The following is a 22,345-nucleotide window of genomic DNA, read 5'->3' on the forward strand; positions in this document are numbered from 1 at the left end:
TTAAGCCTGTTTTATATAGATACAATAAACTCTAGTTTTAATTCAAAAGGACCATAAAAAATTAGAATTATCAGAAATGTTTAATGAAATAAAAATTTAAAATTCAATGGAATCTTTTACAAATATGAAAGGACAAAAACATATGTATACTTTTTATGATTCAGTAAATAAAATATAAAATTTCATGTTTCGATTCAGGAAACCGTATTAAGTCTGCGCTGAAGGGACAGACTTCAGAGTTCCTTCAGAGCAGACTTGACTTTAGGGAGAAGGTAAAAATCACATGAAGCTAGGTCTGGCAAGTACAATAGGTGTTCAAGTAGTGTGACTCCTTTGGCCAAAAACTGCAGAATGGGCTTATGCGTTGTCCTCATGGAGATGAAACTGTTGCCATTTTCTTCAGACCCTTTCTCACAAAGATTCCAGAACTTCTTAGTAGTATTGGTTCACAATTTGTTCCACTTTTTGCATTTTTTTCTCAGTTTTTGATGTGCTGGGCCGTCCAGAATGTTCATCGTCTTTCACATCCTCTTGGCCCACAGAAAATCTCCTGTGCCATTCGAACACGTCTCTGTATGCTTCATGTAGCAGGTGCAAAGATTCGGTGGCAGTTTTTTCAATTTCACCAAAAATTTCAGGGTTGATACACTGCTTCTTTTTCAAGCTGGCCATTTTTCTGATACACACTAACAATATGTCCACTTGCAGCAGGCACTCAACAATCTAAAACCATTAGCAAGTTGAGACTCACTGTGCTTGTTCTAACTTGTTCTCGGTCGTTCACTCACTCAGGCCCACATGCAAGCGATCACAGTCTTGTTATTTTCTAGCCACACCACATACAATGATCAATATGAAAATATTGTTAATGTTTTTATGTGTATTTCAGAGCTAATGTAAGAAGAATGTATAAAAACACCATTCATTTTAGCCTCTTTTTTTTTTTAATTTTAACTTATTTTTAATAAAATATAGATAAAAAACTAAAGTGTTCCTCTTGATTTNGTTTGAAATCTATGCAAATTTTACTTATGCTTAATAATATAACTGATAACCAGATGACTGAGATAGTTAAGATGTCTGCCTATCTGTCATTGTTGGAACTTCGAATTGAATCTGTACAGTCAAAAAATCCCAGAAATTTTTTGGGGAAGTTTTTCCTGGATATTCCCCATTTCTCAATACTCAGTCACACCATTGTAGGTGGGGCTTGCCAAATCCATAATGGATATGATTTAAAAAGCCCTTTTAGTGTCCACAAGGTAAAAATAATCAAAAAATGAAAAAAAAAATTACTATAATTTTCAATAATTTCCATTTTTTGAATAATTTTATAAATATTATTTTCTTATAATTTTTAATAAAATTTTTATTTAGGGATTTGTTGTTCCTGAACATACAATCGAGCTACCAAAGACAGCCATTACAGGGCCTGATTCAGAAAAGGAAAATAAAGAATTTGCTGTATATGTTACGGTAAATTTAGCTTTATTTCTTATTTGTATCCCATTTCTAACAAAATATATAGAAGTTTCAAATTTAGGAAAAATTTATAAACTGATATTTTAAAAGTTATAAAAAAGACATTTTAATTTATTTTTTGAATTTGATATCCACATTGACAATGATGGTAGTTGAAAATGTTTTACTTATTTGCATTCATTTCATTTATCTAAATAGATGAGTAAAAAGTACAAAAATAATTATAACTTTTTAGCATTAACCACTTAGCGACCATAGCTAGTACCTCTACTTGTGAACCTCATTTATTAACTCAAGGTGAGCTAAATGATCTTGTTAGGGATCTGAACGCATCTAAAAACAGGCTGAACTTTTAGCTTCTTGACTGAAAGGTCAGAATTTACTTCATCAGACAACTAAGGTGTGTTTCTTTCATAATTGTCAAGATTTTCAAGACTATTCTGAAGAAAGTGATTTAATTTATTGCAATATTAGTGCTGTAATGGATGCATGTGATCATAAATATAATATCACGGAATGAAGACTTATCATTGATTCGTCTAAGATTAGTCTTAAGGCTGTCTTAAGACAGATTACACAATGGAAACAAATTTCCTTCTGTGTGATTAGCTTATTGGACTAAAATGAAAATATGAAACTCTTACTTGAAAAAATTCATTATCACAAGTACAGTTGGATCATATGTTGTGATTTAAAAGTCATTGCATTATTAACTGGTTTGCAGCTTGGCTATACTAAATTTTGTTGTTTTTTGTGGAACAGCAGAGACAAGAAAAATTATTACATCAAGAAGGAATGGCCAAAGCATGAAATGTTTATTCCTGACCAGAAAAATATTGTTCATGCCCCATTATTCAATGCTGACATGATTCTTCTACCTCCACTTCATATAAAGTTAGGACTTTTCAAAAACTTTGTCAAGGCAATGAGTGTAAACAATGCTGGATTTTATTATTTGAAGGAAAAATTTGCTCATATAGTGATGCTAAATCAAAACTGGAGTTTTCATGGGCCCACAAATAAGAACTTTAATTAAAGATGATAAATTTGAAGGCTTGTTAAGCACAGTTGAAAAGTCAGCATGGAAATCATTCAAAGATGTTACACAAAATTTCTTGGATGATTACAAAGCTCCAAATAACTGCAAAATTGTGAATGAGCTCTTACAATCTTACAAAAATATGGGATGTAATATGTCCCTCAGAATGCATTTCTTGGATTCCCACCTGATTTCTTGCCCGACAATCTTGGTGCTGTCAGTGATGAACACAGGGAGCATTTCCATTACGACATCTCTATCATGGAATAGAGGTATCAGAAGTGGAATTCAAGAATACTTGCTGATTACTGTTGGACACTGAAAAGCAGCTCCACATCTTGCCATTTTAGACAAGATAAATAAATAAATTTTACTTTTAAACTGGCTATCACAAAAAAAAAACCAGACGTGATGGAGAAAAATTGTTTATATATTTGAAAACAACATAAAAAATTCTATTAGGATCAGGTATTTTCATTTGTGTGACAAAAAAAAAAAAGCTTTCATTTTGTTCCCCAGTGTAATCAACTGAGGAGAAATTTTTTATTAAAACATCAAAGTTAATGAGTTTCACAGTTGATGCAGGCTCAAGAGGGACAGTAAGTGAATATTTGAAATAAGTTTGTTTATTATTTTTTCGTGTTTTAATATAAATATCAATCTGTTTTCCTTTTATTTCAGTTTACCATAGAAAAAATGCAAAATAACAAAAAATTATTATTCAGTATGTCTGTGTTTCATTTTGTATGACTAGTTAATTATAATGAGTAATAATTATTTATTGTGACATTGTCACAATGCTGGGCTGCAATTTTTAATATTTTTTGAGTATATTATTTAAATTATATGCTCTCTACCTCAATTAGTAGTGTCTTGCCCTGTACATCATACTTTTCCTGTTAGCAATAGTGTCATGCCAGTCATCTAACTAACTCCTTTTGGGGAAAAATTTGAATTGGAATAACATGACTTCCAGTTTGCATCAGAGACATACATATACAGTTAATCAGGGCTTCCTGCCCCTAAGCTTCCCATATCTCATCTTGGCTTTCATCTATTTAATTAATTCCATTCTTGAGATTAAAGGACATATGAACAACAGTGGAAATTTATCAGTCTACAATCAATTTTATATATATAATTTAGGTTATCTCAACTTGGTAGCAATTGGTATAGAATTAGGAATTCTTATTTGGAATGTCTAAAATGTTTTGTATTATTGCCAAAAATGACTTGTAAAGAACATGATTTAAGTATTGGATAAGATCTTGAATGAAATAAAATACAGTATGTTGACATAAGAATTAGAATACACACAGGTGATGACAAAAGTAGCTTTTAGCAATGTTTTTAAATATGGTGTTGGACCATTTTTGACACGAATCACTACAGCAACTTTCCTATACATTCTTTTGACCAAATTCCAACAGACAGGTGGAGGGATGTTCTCCATTCCTTGAGGAGATCTGTATATAGTGTTATGGTGGACCATGTGGATCAAATTGTAACACCATATCTATAGAGAGGATCAACAGGATTAAGAGATGGACTTTGGATTAGCCAATCAAGTTTGAGAATGTTCTGCTCCTGATTACATTGAAACACTGCACGTTGTATAGTGTGGTGTTTGGTTATGCTAGTACAGGCATAGAATTGTGCCAAAATACCATCACATGGCAATTAATGTCCCTGTACCTACAGACCTGAAGGTGGACTGTAATCAAAGGCCTAGTCTTTCCCTGCAGAAACATGCCACATTTTGGCAGGCCTGAAAGTTCTGCAATACTCCATACTGATTGTTTGCTCAAATGGTATCCCAACACCATCCCCATTGAAAGTCTCTCAACTCTTATGCCATATATCTTTGCCATAGCTTGATGGTAGCTATGCCAGGAAATATCTGTCTGATACTCTTTATACGTACTGCTTGAAGTTCCCTGGATCCATTTACAAATATCATTTTGCCTGTAGCAACAGATTGAGTGTCCCAATACTTTTGTTGACATAGTGTATTATTTGAATGAATAGGATAAATTTTAAGATATGAATCCCATTATAAATTGTATGCCAAAAGAGTAACCCCATCATATTTTGCAAATAAGATATGACAACAGGTTTGTTTAGCATACTCGAATCTAATCTCTACTAAAGTTATAAAGTTGGATTTATCATCATCATAAATAAATTATCATATTTTTTTAAAATGTAAATTAATTTTAATGATTAGTTTTTATATTTTCAAGTACCAAAAGTATTTAATATATGATATGATTTAAAATTACTTAATTGCAGATTAATGGGATGAGAAGATTTCCAGTTCGGTGTCGCATCCGACACTGGAGTGCCAACCCAAAACTGATGACCGAAATTACACCTGAATGGTACACAGAACCTGGTATTCCGCTGTTGAAAGAACAAGAACAACTTTTATCCAGTATGGGTCCTCCAGAACCGCATGAATTATAAATTAGGTTATGTAGTAAAATTATTTGTATAAACTTTTATTAATAAAGATTAAAACAGAGAATGCCAGTGAAAAATTTGCAATATTAATTCTTGTATATGAAGTGATCAAAAATTAATTTTACAAAGCGAAAACCACATTTTTATTGCAGAAATAAACCCTATATATTTTCATATGGAAGTGATTGTGATTTTGCTGAGAAATGGCAAATTTATTTAGGCATTTTTCACATTAACAAGCTTTTAGCTTATCCTAGCCTCAAAAATTCCTGTCTTTATTGCTGCAGCCACCCAGCAATGAAAACTTATACTTCATCAGTGGCAAAATGGCAACTTTGTGTGTGATCACTTTCTCTGACATTTGAAGGTAGCAGAGGCTATATCTGGGCTGTATGGGAAAGATGAATCTCCCATTGAAATGTCAACAACAAAGCCACAATCTGATGTGCCATATCTTTGTTCTCCTACACCTCAACAGGACATGATATTGTTTCCATATATCTCAGGTTGATAATGGAACCTTCTTGAAGTGAATTATGAACTGAGGCCGCGACTCCACTAGCATAAAAACTTAATCACATGACCAGGATATTTTACGTCTGAGCAGGTTGTAAAACCAGCGTAAAAGCAAGTTGAGCAGTGTTCAACTTTTGATGCGAATAAGGCCGTAAAATGGTACCTTCAACCAATCATAAGTCAGTGGAACTATGTCATCATGACATTGTGCGAAAATTGCGGGAAACAAGCTTTTGTGTATGTTCTATCATGGCTACTTCAAAAAGACCTCGAATAGATTTAGAAAAATTTATCGAAAATATCCTTGTTTATATGACAAGACACATCCCAACTATAAGAACTAAAACATTTTATGAACTCAGACAATTATGAACAATCAAGCTATGATGCTTTCATTTCCACCAATTCATGTGCAAAGTATTTACATTCGACACTTGGGGCAGCACTGTCACCATAAAAACTTCATTAGCTGGACCTCCACTGAAATCCAGATGCAAACGCAAATAAGTCACGTGATTAAAAGTTTTTACGCTAGTGGAATCCTGGCCTAACTGCTCAAAATTTGAAATACTTACCTAACCTTATAATAAGATTAGGTAAGTATCTCAAATTAGGTAAGTACCTTATAATGTAGTATTTCCAATGAGAATAACTATCTTGCACTTGTGCATCATTCTAAGCAAATAATGACTCAGATTGGCAACACTAATTACCTCCACTGGAGTCACTCTCAACAGCATTTTGGGTTTCAAACTGCATGTATGCATTTCTAGACAGATGTAGCTCAATGAAGCATAGTAACTAATTGTCCCTAGAATAGGTGATGGTGTCTGCAGAGGTTACAGCATATTGGCTTTAGAGAAGGAAGAATGGTAAATATCCAGTTATCTCTTGCTTCAAGTTGCTGTATGCAAATGTGATGAAAAGAATTACTTGATTACATTGCGATGATTAACATCAATATACAGGTCAAGCGTGTTTGAATTGTTCACTAAGGCTGATGCCCATATCAGAGAGAGGAAAGGACAGCCTTGGTCAGCAATTAATTTTCTTGGTACACCATGTACAGGAAGTCGATAATGTCAATGACTATACAGTTAGATATAACTTGGGTTACTACATAGCTCAAGTAGTTGATGGTGGTGATAATCCATTTGTTGCTGCATCACAATGCAGGGAAAAGCATCTCAGATGATCAATGCCAACAGTTTTGAAGGATTCTCTTGGCACAGTTTCCACTTGTTAGTCGAGAGTGGAAACTCCCAGTCATTAGGCAGTGAATGGACTCCCCAGTATTAGACAGTGACAGAGTCCATTTCAATATGCTATAAGCAGCTGAGAGACTTTCATAAAATAAGTGGGGCATTCAAAAAAAAGTTCCCTAAAAGTGGTTATTATTCATAAACAATTCTATATTTATAATTAATTGATGCAAGCATAAACTTTTTTTCTAAGCATAACCTATTTTTTTCTCTTTGTATTTACACTTTCTGGGAAGTTTGAACACCCCTCATATTACTATTTTAGATAATACCAGATTTAAACTGAACTCGATGGTCAATACAAATACACTAGAACACACATGATAGACATTCCGTACAAACTGCAAATCTAAGTGCATTTTATTACAATACATACTGTAGAGAATATTTTATACATTCAGTAAATAAGAAACACATTCCTATACAACTTTTCACTAATCACATGGTGCCAGCATTATCTTTTTTTTTTCATTTTAACTTCATTGTGTTTTATCATGAGTTGTGTCTCAAGTGTGAAGGAAAAAGCAAAATGGTGTTTTGGTAATTGGAATTTCATCAAATTGTTATATTTTGTTGTGTATGATTAAAAAGCAACAGGTTGATTTATATATATTTTTATTATGCTTTAATTGTTGAATATTTTAGAAATTATCTTAAAATTTAAAAAGAATCCTTTAACATAAAAATGAATAAAACCTATTTAAATATCTCAAAACATGGTTTTTACCATATTATATTGCATGTATTAAACAGAATATATTTACAATTATTTACAAATGTTCATAAATTAAAAAGTGAATACTGTTTGAATTATATACATTAAATAAATAAATATTATAGTATCCTTATACTATATAATTATAGTTTTTCAATTCCTGTTACAGGAAAATTACCATGTATAAATGCACCAATTTGTTATAAGCAATATCATCTATGATATAACTTATATGCCATTATTTCCATTGGAGGTAAATAGAGTGCTGAACTCTTGCTAAAAACAGCCTTCTGATTTATGAATGAGAGGGATGTTTCCTCGACCAACGGTCCAAAGTCATATGGAAAAAACTGATCGAGGGAAATCTAAAAATATATAAAATATTTTGCTTGATCAAGACATTTAAAATTCAAAATATCTAAAATATTTTATAAATCTTACTTTTCCATTTTCTACAGTACAGTTTAGTCCATATGTTTTATATCCACATTCAAATCCCAGACGATGCAAAAACATGCCAGTAGAATTAGATGGAATGATAACAGAATTTGATGTGGGGCTAGCTAACACTCTTAAATTAAGGAGATGAACATCACATGGCAAAGAAGTTCCTAGAGGTCTAAATTTCAACTTCATATTGTCTTTATTTTGTCCTGTTAGACCCTGGCTAGGTCTCATTAGCATAATAAACATTGGATGTAATAATGATAATAAAGCATGGTGAGCAAACAGAGATGGATAACTTAAAACCTTCTCCGATTTCTAGAAAATAGATAATTATAAAGTTTAGATTAAAAGTAAAATTATTTTATTTTTAAAGAAAGAAATATTTTCATACTTTATTATGAAAAGAATATGAACCAATTTTCTTTTCTATTAATATTCTGAAACTACTTGGAGTACGTTTGTTGTCTGTAACACCCTGCTGCAGTCCCCTGTTATCATCTTGATTTAGTCGGCGATCTAAAAACACTTCAATCCAACCTAATTAATTTTTAAATCATTATTTAAATTATTTAATGGTTATAAATTTAAGAAAAAAAAATTTATTATCAAACCTGGTTTTAAACAAGCAACACCCAATGGTTGAGCTGTCAAAAGAGAGAAACGAGTAGTGTTATCTTGGAAGTAAGCAACTGTTGACATTGGATACACATTTGCCTGGAGTGGCAGTTTTTCAAAGGTTTGTCGTTTCATCATCTAATAATAATAATAGAATTTAAGACTTGTTTGTTTATTATTACTATTATTATTATTAATTTTTTAATTTCATTATATAGAAATATATTACCTGAAATCCATTCAGATCAGTATAAAACTCACTATTATTATTAACAATATTTGTATGGATCCTCATAATTATTTCTTTGTTAGTTTCTTGTGATATATCAACAATATTGTATATATCAATTCCATTTCCATCTGCTCCTGTTAACAATATGTAAAAATATATAAAATAAATTACTATAATTACAATTATATCAATAGAAAACATTTTAAAATTTTATTTTAAAACAAACTCTAATTTACTATTGTGTTAATGACAAAAAATAATGCTACTAAAAATTGCTTTAAAATTAACTATGAACATGTTGGATAATTGTATACCTGGTGAACTTTTTAATTTGACATGATGTTCAACATTTGGAATGAAAACAGTTACTTCAGAATACAGAGGTCCTTCTAAAACCCTTATGCAAGGTTGACTATATTTTAATATCTAACAGAACAAAACAATTATAATTTTATTAACAAATATAAAATATTGCATTCATAAATTTTATAAAATTGTAAAAATTTATTTATATATAGATACAATAAACTCTAGTTTTAATTCAAAAGGACCATAAAAAATTAGAATTATCAGAAATGTTTAATGAAATAAAAATTTAAAATTCAATGGAATCTTTTACAAATATGAAAGGACAAAAACATATGTATACTTTTTATGATTCAGTAAATAAAATATAAAATTTCATGTTTCGATTCAGGAAACCGTATTAAGTCTGCGCTGAAGGGACAGACTTCAGAGTTCCTTCAGAGCAGACTTGACTTTAGGGAGAAGGTAAAAATCACATGAAGCTAGGTCTGGCAAGTACAATAGGTGTTCAAGTAGTGTGACTCCTTTGGCCAAAAACTGCAGAATGGGCTTATGCGTTGTCCTCATGGAGATGAAACTGTTGCCATTTTCTTCAGACCCTTTCTCACAAAGATTCCAGAACTTCTTAGTAGTATTGGTTCACAATTTGTTCCACTTTTTGCATTTTTTTCTCAGTTTTTGATGTGCTGGGCCGTCCAGAATGTTCATCGTCTTTCACATCCTCTTGGCCCACAGAAAATCTCCTGTGCCATTCGAACACGTCTCTGTATGCTTCATGTAGCAGGTGCAAAGATTCGGTGGCAGTTTTTTCAATTTCACCAAAAATTTCAGGGTTGATACACTGCTTCTTTTTCAAGCTGGCCATTTTTCTGATACACACTAACAATATGTCCACTTGCAGCAGGCACTCAACAATCTAAAACCATTAGCAAGTTGAGACTCACTGTGCTTGTTCTAACTTGTTCTCGGTCGTTCACTCACTCAGGCCCACATGCAAGCGATCACAGTCTTGTTATTTTCTAGCCACACCACATACAATGATCAATATGAAAATATTGTTAATGTTTTTATGTGTATTTCAGAGCTAATGTAAGAAGAATGTATAAAAACACCATTCATTTTAGCCTCTTTTTTTTTTTAATTTTAACTTATTTTTAATAAAATATAGATAAAAAACTAAAGTGTTCCTCTTGATTTATTTCATTTGTTAATGCTGTATTATCAAGTTAAGAATCAAATTTGAGCAAAACGTGCCAAATTTGGCTCTTAATGAGTAGATAGATTTTGTTCCATTCTAACTAACTTCATTCTTTGAAAATTCTGTAAGCACCACACATACAAATATCAAGTCTTCTCATAAACTACTAGAGAAATTTGTTTTCAATAATTTTTTTAAAGTCATCTGTTTAATATTTATATAAAATTTGATAAATGAAGTCACCAAAAACTTGAATAAAAAATTTTTTTTTTAATCTTTCAGATATTTTTGTACATTTCATGGATTTTTTATTATTGAATTACTTTATAAAATAATATTTAAAAGACAATTTTATGACAATTTACTTTGATATTTGTCTTTATTAACGTTTGTAATTAGTGTCTATTATATGGCAAGTATTTTAGTTACTAGGGTTTCTCATTTCCCGGTCTTTTGCTTGTCCTGGGATTCCAGGATAAAAGTGAACTGTTTCCTGGGATAGAATTAATTATTTTTAAGGTATACAAAATATCTTCAAATCAAATGATATAATTATTTTTCATTTTTAAAAATAATTTTAAAGTTCTGTAACCTCCAAAATCATATTAATAATACTGTGTGAGATATATAATAAAAATTACCTTTGAATTACGTAGAAATTTTCACAAATAGAAAAAAATTTATTAAAGTTTGCTGGAAACTGCATACAACAACAACAACAAAATGCTTTGAATTGAGTTAAAAATGAAAAAAAATGAACTTAGATCAAACTTCTAACTTAGAAGGTAATTTTCGTTTTTTAAATAAAATATAATACAAAATATTGTAAACTTTTATAAGATTTTAAAAAGCAAAGATGGTCAATACTCTGATCACTCACTCTAATTCTTAGTAAAGAAAATTCTTGCTATCGAGAATGCCCTTTCCGATTCAATTGATGTGATTAGAATTGTGTTTAATGCATTTAAGAGAAGACAGATATTGTGTTTTTTCACCTGTAGCCTGGAAGATTTCAAGTTCGTTTTCGAGATTGTAGTACTACTTTTGCTCTCTAATATTCTTGATTTGTCTACCTCGGCTGCTTTAATAGCGGCATCAGGCTTATAGCTTGATAATTTGGCAATTCGTTTGGCTTTAATAATCAGGTTTATGAAGAAAAACTTCATACTTGTAGACTTTGTACTCATTTGTATCCTTGCCCAATTTGCACAACATGGCATTACACAGTTATCGAAGCTACTGGGCATGGTTAAAAATTAAGACAGCGTAAGCACAATTATTCCATATATTACAGGTTCTGACAAGTAAAGAATTTTCAGAGTCCTGCCACAAATAAGATTATTGACCATTTGTGACATGCCATAACAAGCAAAAATTAAAAAAAAAAACTAATAGGCAGGTTTAAAATTAATAAATACAAATGTACTCTGACAGTGAATGAGTTAATTATGCTTTCTATTTGCAAAATTCCTCAACGTTAATACAAAATAAGAAAAAAAGTGAATTTTTAAGAAATTTGTGGGATTTCCCAGGTTAAAAAAACAATCGTGATCCTGGAATCCCATTTGAGAAACCCTAATAGACACTATGAGATGACTATTTCCATCTCTGTTTTCAACTATTGTTACAATAGTTTTAATGTATTCTCCATGAGTCTATCATATTCTAAACTATATAGACCATTACTTCTTTTTATATAGTAGTTTCTACCTAAATTTCTACTTCATTTTCAATCTAATAATAATTATGTTTTAATGTTTTAATTTAAAAAACAATACCATTGGAAAGACTGATAAGTAAAAATTGCCAAATATTATTTCCCACAAACAAAAACAAAATCGTCATAAGGAGTACTTTATTATCATTATTGATTAGTGAAGTGATATATATGAGGCATGTTTTAATTTAAGTAAGTACCATTTTAAAATAGGATTGCTGCAGTTCTACGGTTGGTGTTATGCGAATGTGTGCCGAGTACTTACATCTTACTACAGACGCAATTACGGAAGCATTTGTTCATTTTACGTTTGTTTATGTGTGTTTAAAATGCCTCAGACATTTGAAAATCCCACTGATTGAGAAGTACATGTGGTGATTTGTTTTTTAATGCAAAAGTCATGAAAGCAGCTAACATCCATCAGCAGATTAGTGAGATATATGGAAAAAACATTATGAGCAATGGAATGGTAAGAAAATTGGTTAGAGCATTTAAAGATAGCAGTACTAATGTCCATAACGAGGAGCATAGTGGGCAACTTTCTGTCATTACTGAATACTTGGTACAGAAAATTGTTGCAAAAGTTCAAGAAAACAGATGCTTTACGATTTTATCATCCAAAACAAAAGGCATAACAAGCTCAATAAGGGGATTGTTTTGCTTCATGACAGTGCCTATCCACACATGGCTCAACAAACTCAAAATCTTATCACATCATATGGCTGGGAAAAACTTGATCAACCCTACGTATAGCCCTGATCTATGACTAGTGACTACCACTTGTTCCTCCACTTGAAAAAGGCATCTAGGCAGTCAGTCAGTCAGTCAATATCTTTATTATATACAACAGTTTGTACATGCCCGGCTCAGCATGACACTACTGGGAATGAAAACCAGATACACTAGTTGTTAACTTGTTTACAATACAGGAATTACAGAGATATCAAGAAGTAGGTTGGAATAGTATACAAGAGTAAATACAATGGTGATGCAGGTATAGCAATGATGTTGTAGTTAAATACAATGATGATGTAGTTAATTACAATTTGTTAACAGTATAAGGTACATACAAAATTACAAAGTGATGGATTTTGAAAGCTATACAAGTACAGACACTATGCAATATTACAAGTGTTAATGCAAAATAAAACATAAGTGTATAAGTGTAGAAGGAAAAAGCACATAAAATACATAAAATTGAGTACAATACAGCAAATAAGGTAATGATGCATTATAATAGTGTGTAAAATACAATTTGAGTATAGAATACAATACATAAGAGAAGTAATACGAGCCATTACATTATAACTTTGAGAACAGTAGCAGTTAGGTGGCATATGTACAGTATTTACAGATGCCCGTAGCAGTGGCGGAGGTAATGAAAAGAACGAAGCCTGGTGAGGAACTACTCATGCATGGTGATGGGTGCCACTTGCTCATAAACAAGCACTAGGTTACGAAAAGCTGTATAAAGATCCTTGTGTTTAAGGAGATCATGTTGCTGACACGGCCAGGAGATGTTTAATTTCTGTGCAATTAGTTCAATTTTGAGACGTTCCCTTTCAAGGCACACGCATCTGTAAAGATAGTGGTTGGGACCGTCCACCTCCCTACAGATGGCACAAAGGGGAGTACGTTTACTCGTAAAGCGATGGAGATAACTGGAAAATCTCCCGTGGCCAGTAATAAACTGAGTAAGAAGAGAATTGATATTAATCCAGGTATGGCAGTGGTGCTCGTTGATATTAGGTATGGATTGGTAAGTTAGGTTACTGTGGTTGTTATCTAGGCAGTCAGATAATGTCAAAACCCCATGCTGCAGTGGTTGGAAAATCAGGAGGCAGATGTCTATGAGGATGGAATTCAGAAGCTAGTTGTACGATATGAAAAGTGCCTTCATATTGGAGGAAATTATGTTGAAAAGTAAATTAAAGTACAGGCTTTCATGTAAGAATAAAATTATTTTTAAAAAATGCAGTTGTGTTTTTTTAATATCAAAACGGTACTTACTTAAAAAACATGCCTTGTAATATTAAGATGTTAAGATTCATTCACAGTGAGTGGATTTTCCAGCAAAATGCAAAAAGTGAAGCAGATTTTGTGTCATTAGTGACATTGTTTCTGAGGAATGTTTCTGTTTAGTGAATTGTGCTGGCAGTACAATGTATTAAACTTTTTCACTAGCCAAGTTGGCATAAAAAGAAAATCCAAGATGACAGCAATGAAGATAGCACATGCAGTCTATGAGGAGGAAAACTTTTTTACTGAAATAAACAATGCTCCATTTTTGTTTTTTCCTTTATTTTTAATAAACAAATGAAGCCATCTTATTAGAATGACATTTACCTTCACTTGCAATTGATTGACCACACTTTTCACAGTTCTCATCTCATGAAATACTATTGAGAACCAAATTCACCATGGAAAAAACTTCTGCTTCCAACTAGCAAATATCTGTATAAACCAAGCTTTACAGTAATTTTTGACTCTAAAAAATATGCATGTATACTTAAAAACTATATCATCTGCTTAAAATATTTTCATTTATTTTCTACTTGTCATATGTAATTTTATACAATAAATTAAGATATGTCAATTATTTTTGTGACAACTTTTTAATTCTATATTAAATGAAAAAATTCTAGCTTATATTGTAGAAAAAGTTAATTATAAGCTATAAATTATTTGTAATGTTGAAACAAATAAAAATAAATAGAAATAATAATAATAATTTATAAATACCTGAGCATGAGTATCAGGTAAAAATAAATAAGCTCCACTTCGATCTCTTCCTTTTTTCCTAGTTCCATACATAAGAAATTTAATTTTCATATCAATTTCTGTTTTATCTTGTTTTAGTATTAAATGCTACCATCAAAAAATATATTTATATTAACATTTGCATAGAATAAATAAAATAAAAAAATGTTTTAAATCTGTTGTTATACCTGTAGCATACCATCTTCACCTGAAAAGAAAGCTGTTGCAAAATGAGATTGAATAGAAAATTTTTCAGCGGCATCTTCCATTGAAATTGGAAAAACTCTGAAATATTAATTTCTATGATCAAGTTTCCTATGGAAATTTAGAAAACATTTTTAAAAATAATTTTATGAAAAAATACTCACAAAGATTCTGGAACTGAATCAAAATTAAATAATGTAATTGATGCTTTTGCATTCCTATGCCCTTTAACTAGATGAATTGTATATTGTTGCAAACTCAAACCATGAATTTCAGCCAAAAAACATAACTGTAATAAAAATATTTTATTATTTGAAAACTATTCAGGTAAAATTATATAATATTTTTATAACAAATGAACCTCTTAACAAATACTGGAGGAAATATAATTCATCGCACAAAAAAACCTTTGTAACTCCAGCAATACATGTTTACAAAACAGTGAATGTTTTCAACTCCATCAGGTTATAGATGGGATCGAAAACGTTCACTGTTTTGTAAACACTTATCACTGGAGTTACAAAGGTTTTTTGTGTGATGAATAATATTTTTAATATCTGAAAGAAAATTTTTAGAAATTAAATTTACTATTAATTAAATTTTTTGTACAATATAAAAATTATAGTTTAACACAAAATCAAATATTTCTTTGTTAAATGACAAATAAATTATGAGACTGTTAGTAATAATGTCATATGATAAAAAGAATGACTGAAAATGTGTTCTCAATGGAGACTATTCTGACTGAGGATGAAAAATAAGGATTTACTAAATTTTTATCTCAGAAAAATATTAAGTACAATTTAATCATAAGCATAATTATAACATAGTTTGAATTTTGTAATAAAGTATGTTATACAGATTATTTAATGAAAAATTGTTAATTTATCAAACAGAAATTAAAGTGACTTACCGTATTTACTCGCATATAAGATGAGGTTTTTATTCATTTATCACAGCTTCAAATTCCTAAGTCATCCTATATGTGCAAGCGAAAGATTCTTTGCATTTTTGCAAATAATTTTTGTGAACCATGTATTCGTATTTTTTACTGGATACTTACTCCCTTGTATTTAAAAACATAAGTATTTTATCTGGGTCATTTGAATCATTCTTGTATATTGTCAGGAGTAAAGATGGATAGCAATAGGAAAAGCAAAGCTTTTGAATTGAATTCCAGATTGAAATTTCAAAATCACATGGGAGTTTCATCAATAAGTTTTAATCTATTCTCACGTGAAAACAGATTATTAAAAACAAAAAAGGTTCCAGATTGTCCAGCTTTACATGAACAAATTATGTTGTCAATTTTACAAGATTTTTCCTTAAAGTTTAAAATGCCAGTAATTTTTGCAGGACAATGTGTGTATTTATGTTCATTTGATATTTTACTTGTGATTAAACAAAATAAAATTGGAATTGTATTAATAAATCTAATTTTCTTTATTTTGATCTTTAAAGTCACACCTAGTCCTATATGTGAGGTCGTCTTATATGCGAGTAAATACGGTAGTTAAAATAATTATTGGACAATTCATAAAGTTAAACGATCATTAAGATTTTATTAATTAAAGTACCTCAAATTGTTCTTCTACAAACATTTTTCCTTTAAACACAGGACTAACTTGACTTGGCACATTTCTTCCTTTAAAATCCAGAACTTCTACAAATGGTGTAGATACATGAACAATAACTATTTCTTTTCTCAGATATCCAAGAGAATTATAAATGATTAACTTGCTGTATAAAAGAAATTATTAAGAAATTGCATAATAAAATATATTATAATTTAATTATATTNGTAGGATTACTTACCAAGTCTGCACCGTTCGACGATGCCATCGCTTAAGCCTGTTTTTGTCGTGGAACAGTGCATCGAATGGCACTAGCGTACTTCCTGATAAATTATTTTTCTGCGAAAACTATGTTGAACTTTGGAGACATCATTAATATAAATATAATTTTTATAGCCGTTAAATAATAAATGGTTTTCAGTAGGTCCGCTGCTCACTTAAACTCAACAGTTTGTGCAATATCCACTATTGGTCTAGATTTGATCTATCCTGTCACGACACGAGTTGGTGATGACGTTTTACTGAATTATACAAGTCTCTTTTAGCGTGTTTATACGAATATGATTGCAATTTTTTCACTGTTATATAGGAATCCAAACTATATAAACCCGTTTTATAGGGGGATCTACTGTATATAAAACCATCATGAAAGTCACAAACACATACATACATACATACACAATATTTACACATAAAGAACTAAAGGAAACACTAGAATAGCTTAAAAATCATTAAAATGTNTTCATATGGTTAATAAACATTTATGAAACTTTTATAGAACTTGGATACTTGATAAAGACCAAAATTTTTACATTAACTAACACTTAATGAAAAACTTTGATAATATGATTATATTTTTAAATTTCAAAGTAATTCTATCCCATTTATGATAGTCTTTTGGCTGAAGATCATCTAAACCAGGGGTGGCCAACAATTTTTGCCCTGGGCCGAATTGGAAAGAAAACTTTTTTCATGGGCTGAACCAGAGGCTGCCCTAGGAAGATTTTGAGATGTGAGATCTCATTGTGGTGTCACCCCATAGAGACTAAATTGTAGATAGAGATTACAGATACATTTTTCACATTATCATGCTTTATCAACATTCTATGCTGTACTTGAGATTTGTAATTGAGGGTTAACTCTAAACATACAGTGAGTTGTTGACCTTTCTTTTTTTTTTTTTATTTTAGGCGTCAGAATTTTTCATTGAGCAGCTAATATTGAAAGATTAATCGCAGGCCACATAAATTCATTAGACGGGCTGTATGTTGGCCATGCCTGATCTAAACCAAAGTCAAAAGTGATTCTAATTTAATACTTTGGTAACTTCAACTTTAGCTGTTTACTTGATTCATTATTATTATTATAATGATGATGCCAAGTTTTGTAGACTTTCACAATAGTTTTATATTGACCCCCCTATAACATGGTAGATACGTTCCGGTTTTTATGAAATCCATTTTCTACGAGTCCTTAAACACATGAGCCAATCACAGCCCAGCACATATGCAGTTTATGGACTACGGCTGTTTGAAAGGTTTTCTTCCATAAAATTAATCGATTCTAGACTAATTCGACTCAACATTTCCAAAACAATTATAATTTTTTGGGAATAATCCATATAAACTATGCTATAAACAAAAAATTGTAGGATTACTTACCAAGTGTGCACCGTTCGACGATGCCATCGCTTAAGCCTGTTTTTGTCGTGGAACAGTGCATCGAATGGCACTAGCGTACTTCCTGATAAATTATTTTTCTGCGAAAACTATGTTGAACTTTGGAGACATCATTAATATAAATATAATTTTTATAGCCGTTAAATAATAAATGGTTTTCAGTAGGTCCGCTGCTCATTTAAACTCAANGATTCCAGAACTTCTTAGTAGTATTGGTTCACAATTTGTTCCACTTTTTGCATTTTTTTCTCAGTTTTTGATGTGCTGGGCCGTCCAGAATGTTCATTGTCTTTCACATCCTCTTGGCCCACAGAAAATCTCCTGTGCCATTCGAACACGTGTCTCTGTATGCTTCATGTAGCAGGTGCAAAGATTCGGTGGCAGTTTTTTCAATTTCACCAAAAATTTCAGGGTTGATACACCGCTTCTTTTTCAAGCTGGCCATTTTTCTGATGCACGCTAACAATATGTCCACTTGCAGCAGGCACTCAACAATCTAATAGCATTAGCAAGTTGAGACTCACTGTGCTTGTTCTAACTTGTTCAAGGTCATTCACTCACTCAGGCCCACATGCAGGCAATCACAGTCTTGTTATTTTCTAGCCGCACCACATACAATGGTCAATATGAAAATATTGTTAATGTTTTTATGTGTATTTCTGAGCTAATGTAAGAAGAATGTATAAAAACACCATTCATTTTAGCCTCTTTTTTTTTTTAATTTTAACTTATTTTTAATAAAATATAGATAAAAAACTAAAGTGTTCCTCTTGATTTATTTCATTTGTTAATGCTGTATTATCAAGTTATGAATCAAATTTGAGCAAAACGTGCCAAATTTGGCTCTTAATGAGTAGATAGATTTTGTTCCATTCTAACTAACTTCATTCTTTGAAAATTCTGTAAGCACCACACATACAAATATCAAGTCTTCTCATAAACTACTAGAGAAATTTGTTTTCAATAATTTTTTTAAAGTCATCTGTTTAATATTTATATAAAATTTGATAAATGAAGTCACCAAAAACTTGAATAAAAAATTTTTTTTTTAATCTTTCAGATATTTTTGTACATTTCATGGATTTTTTATTATTGAATTACTTTATAAAATAATATTTAAAAGACAATTTTATGACAATTTACTTTGATATTTGTCTTTATTAACGTTTGTAATTAGTGTCTATTATATGGCAAGTATTTTAGTTACTAGGGTTTCTCATTTCCCGGTCTTTTGCTTGTCCTGGGATTCCAGGATAAAAGTGAACTGTTTCCTGGGATAGAATTAATTATTTTTAAGGTATACAAAATATCTTCAAATCAAATGATATAATTATTTTTCATTTTTAAAAATAATTTTAAAGTTCTGTAACCTCCAAAATCATATTAATAATACTGTGTGAGATATATAATAAAAATTACCTTTGAATTACGTAGAAATTTTCACAAATAGAAAAAAATTTATTAAAGTTTGCTGGAAACTGCATACAACAACAACAACAAAATGCTTTGAATTGAGTTAAAAATGAAAAAAAATGAACTTAGATCAAACTTCTAACTTAGAAGGTAATTTTCGTTTTTTAAATAAAATATAATACAAAATATTGTAAACTTTTATAAGATTTTAAAAAGCAAAGATGGTCAATACTCTGATCACTCACTCTAATTCTTAGTAAAGAAAATTCTTGCTATCGAGAATGCCCTTTCCGATTCAATTGATGTGATTAGAATTGTGTTTAATGCATTTAAGAGAAGACAGATATTGTGTTTTTTCACCTGTAGCCTGGAAGATTTCAAGTTCGTTTTCGAGATTGTAGTACTACTTTTGCTCTCTAATATTCTTGATTTGTCTACCTCGGCTGCTTTAATAGCGGCATCAGGCTTATAGCTTGATAATTTGGCAATTCGTTTGGCTTTAATAATCAGGTTTATGAAGAAAAACTTCATACTTGTAGACTTTGTACTCATTTGTATCCTTGCCCAATTTGCACAACATGGCATTACACAGTTATCGAAGCTACTGGGCATGGTTAAAAATTAAGACAGCGTAAGCACAATTATTCCATATATTACAGGTTCTGACAAGTAAAGAATTTTCAGAGTCCTGCCACAAATAAGATTATTGACCATTTGTGACATGCCATAACAAGCAAAAATTAAAAAAAAAAACTAATAGGCAGGTTTAAAATTAATAAATACAAATGTACTCTGACAGTGAATGAGTTAATTATGCTTTCTATTTGCAAAATTCCTCAACGTTAATACAAAATAAGAAAAAAAGTGAATTTTTAAGAAATTTGTGGGATTTCCCAGGTTAAAAAAACAATCGTGATCCTGGAATCCCATTTGAGAAACCCTAATAGACACTATGAGATGACTATTTCCATCTCTGTTTTCAACTATTGTTACAATAGTTTTAATGTATTCTCCATGAGTCTATCATATTCTAAACTATATAGACCATTACTTCTTTTTATATAGTAGTTTCTACCTAAATTTCTACTTCATTTTCAATCTAATAATAATTATGTTTTAATGTTTTAATTTAAAAAACAATACCATTGGAAAGACTGATAAGTAAAAATTGCCAAATATTATTTCCCACAAACAAAAACAAAATCGTCATAAGGAGTACTTTATTATCATTATTGATTAGTGAAGTGATATATATGAGGCATGTTTTAATTTAAGTAAGTACCATTTTAAAATAGGATTGCTGCAGTTCTACGGTTGGTGTTATGCGAATGTGTGCCGAGTACTTACATCTTACTACAGACGCAATTACGGAAGCATTTGTTCATTTTACATTTGTTTATGTGTGTTTAAAATGCCTCAGACATTTGAAAATCCCACTGATTGAGAAGTACATGTGGTGATTTGTTTTTTAATGCAAAAGTCATGAAAGCAGCTAACATCCATCAGCAGATTAGTGAGATATATGGAAAAAACATTATGAGCAATGGAATGGTAAGAAAATTGGTTAGAGCATTTAAAGATAGCAGTACTAATGTCCATAACGAGGAGCATAGTGGGCAACTTTCTGTCATTACTGAATACTTGGTACAGAAAATTGTTGCAAAAGTTCAAGAAAACAGATGCTTTACGATTTTATCATCCAAAACAAAAGGCATAACAAGCTCAATAAGGGGATTGTTTTGCTTCATGACAGTGCCTATCCACACATGGCTCAACAAACTCAAAATCTTATCACATCATATGGCTGGGAAAAACTTGATCAACCCTACGTATAGCCCTGATCTATGACTAGTGACTACCACTTGTTCCTCCACTTGAAAAAGGCATCTAGGCAGTCAGTCAGTCAGTCAATATCTTTATTATATACAACAGTTTGTACATGCCCGGCTCAGCATGACACTACTGGGAATGAAAACCAGATACACTAGTTGTTAACTTGTTTACAATACAGGAATTACAGAGATATCAAGAAGTAGGTTGGAATAGTATACAAGAGTAAATACAATGGTGATGCAGGTATAGCAATGATGTTGTAGTTAAATACAATGATGATGTAGTTAATTACAATTTGTTAACAGTATAAGGTACATACAAAATTACAAAGTGATGGATTTTGAAAGCTATACAAGTACAGACACTATGCAATATTACAAGTGTTAATGCAAAATAAAACATAAGTGTATAAGTGTAGAAGGAAAAAGCACATAAAATACATAAAATTGAGTACAATACAGCAAATAAGGTAATGATGCATTATAATAGTGTGTAAAATACAATTTGAGTATAGAATACAATACATAAGAGAAGTAATACGAGCCATTACATTATAACTTTGAGAACAGTAGCAGTTAGGTGGCATATGTACAGTATTTACAGATGCCCGTAGCAGTGGCGGAGGTAATGAAAAGAACGAAGCCTGGTGAGGAACTACTCATGCATGGTGATGGGTGCCACTTGCTCATAAACAAGCACTAGGTTACGAAAAGCTGTATAAAGATCCTTGTGTTTAAGGAGATCATGTTGCTGACACGGCCAGGAGATGTTTAATTTCTGTGCAATTAGTTCAATTTTGAGACGTTCCCTTTCAAGGCACACGCATCTGTAAAGATAGTGGTTGGGACCGTCCACCTCCCTACAGATGGCACAAAGGGGAGTACGTTTAC

General features: G+C 31.1%; 2 protein-coding genes across 3 annotated transcripts in view; one reads left to right on the forward strand and one right to left on the reverse strand.

The window, feature by feature from the left end:
* Positions 1 to 5,089, forward strand: part of LOC111620192 (39S ribosomal protein L9, mitochondrial-like) — a 21,505-nt gene extending 16,416 nt beyond the window's left edge. Inside the window, exons 7-8 of the mRNA XM_023362091.1 lie at positions 1,378 to 1,476; positions 4,814 to 5,089. Coding sequence (XP_023217859.1) covers positions 1,378 to 1,476; positions 4,814 to 4,987 — 273 coding nt within the window. The 3' untranslated portion in view covers positions 4,988 to 5,089. The remainder of the gene's footprint in view (positions 1 to 1,377; positions 1,477 to 4,813) is intronic.
* Positions 5,090 to 7,571: 2,482 nt separating this feature from the next.
* Positions 7,572 to 22,345, reverse strand: part of LOC111620191 (alpha-mannosidase 2x-like) — a 41,159-nt gene continuing 26,385 nt past the window's right edge. For both annotated transcript variants that reach the window (XM_023362089.1, XM_023362090.1), the window contains exons 13-22: positions 16,534 to 16,696; positions 15,121 to 15,245; positions 14,941 to 15,037; positions 14,735 to 14,860; positions 9,086 to 9,197; positions 8,769 to 8,905; positions 8,536 to 8,677; positions 8,316 to 8,461; positions 7,919 to 8,239; positions 7,572 to 7,842 (exon numbers count right to left, since the gene is read on the reverse strand). In XM_023362089.1, the coding sequence (XP_023217857.1) occupies positions 7,690 to 7,842; positions 7,919 to 8,239; positions 8,316 to 8,461; positions 8,536 to 8,677; positions 8,769 to 8,905; positions 9,086 to 9,197; positions 14,735 to 14,860; positions 14,941 to 15,037; positions 15,121 to 15,245; positions 16,534 to 16,696 (1,522 nt within the window). In that variant the 3' untranslated portion in view covers positions 7,572 to 7,689. The remainder of the gene's footprint in view (positions 7,843 to 7,918; positions 8,240 to 8,315; positions 8,462 to 8,535; positions 8,678 to 8,768; positions 8,906 to 9,085; positions 9,198 to 14,734; positions 14,861 to 14,940; positions 15,038 to 15,120; positions 15,246 to 16,533; positions 16,697 to 22,345) is intronic.

Source organism: Centruroides sculpturatus, unplaced genomic scaffold (genome assembly GCF_000671375.1).
Source record: "Centruroides sculpturatus isolate CEXI.00-Female unplaced genomic scaffold, Cexi_2.0 scaffold206, whole genome shotgun sequence".
Classification (NCBI taxonomy): domain Eukaryota; kingdom Metazoa; phylum Arthropoda; class Arachnida; order Scorpiones; family Buthidae; genus Centruroides; species Centruroides sculpturatus.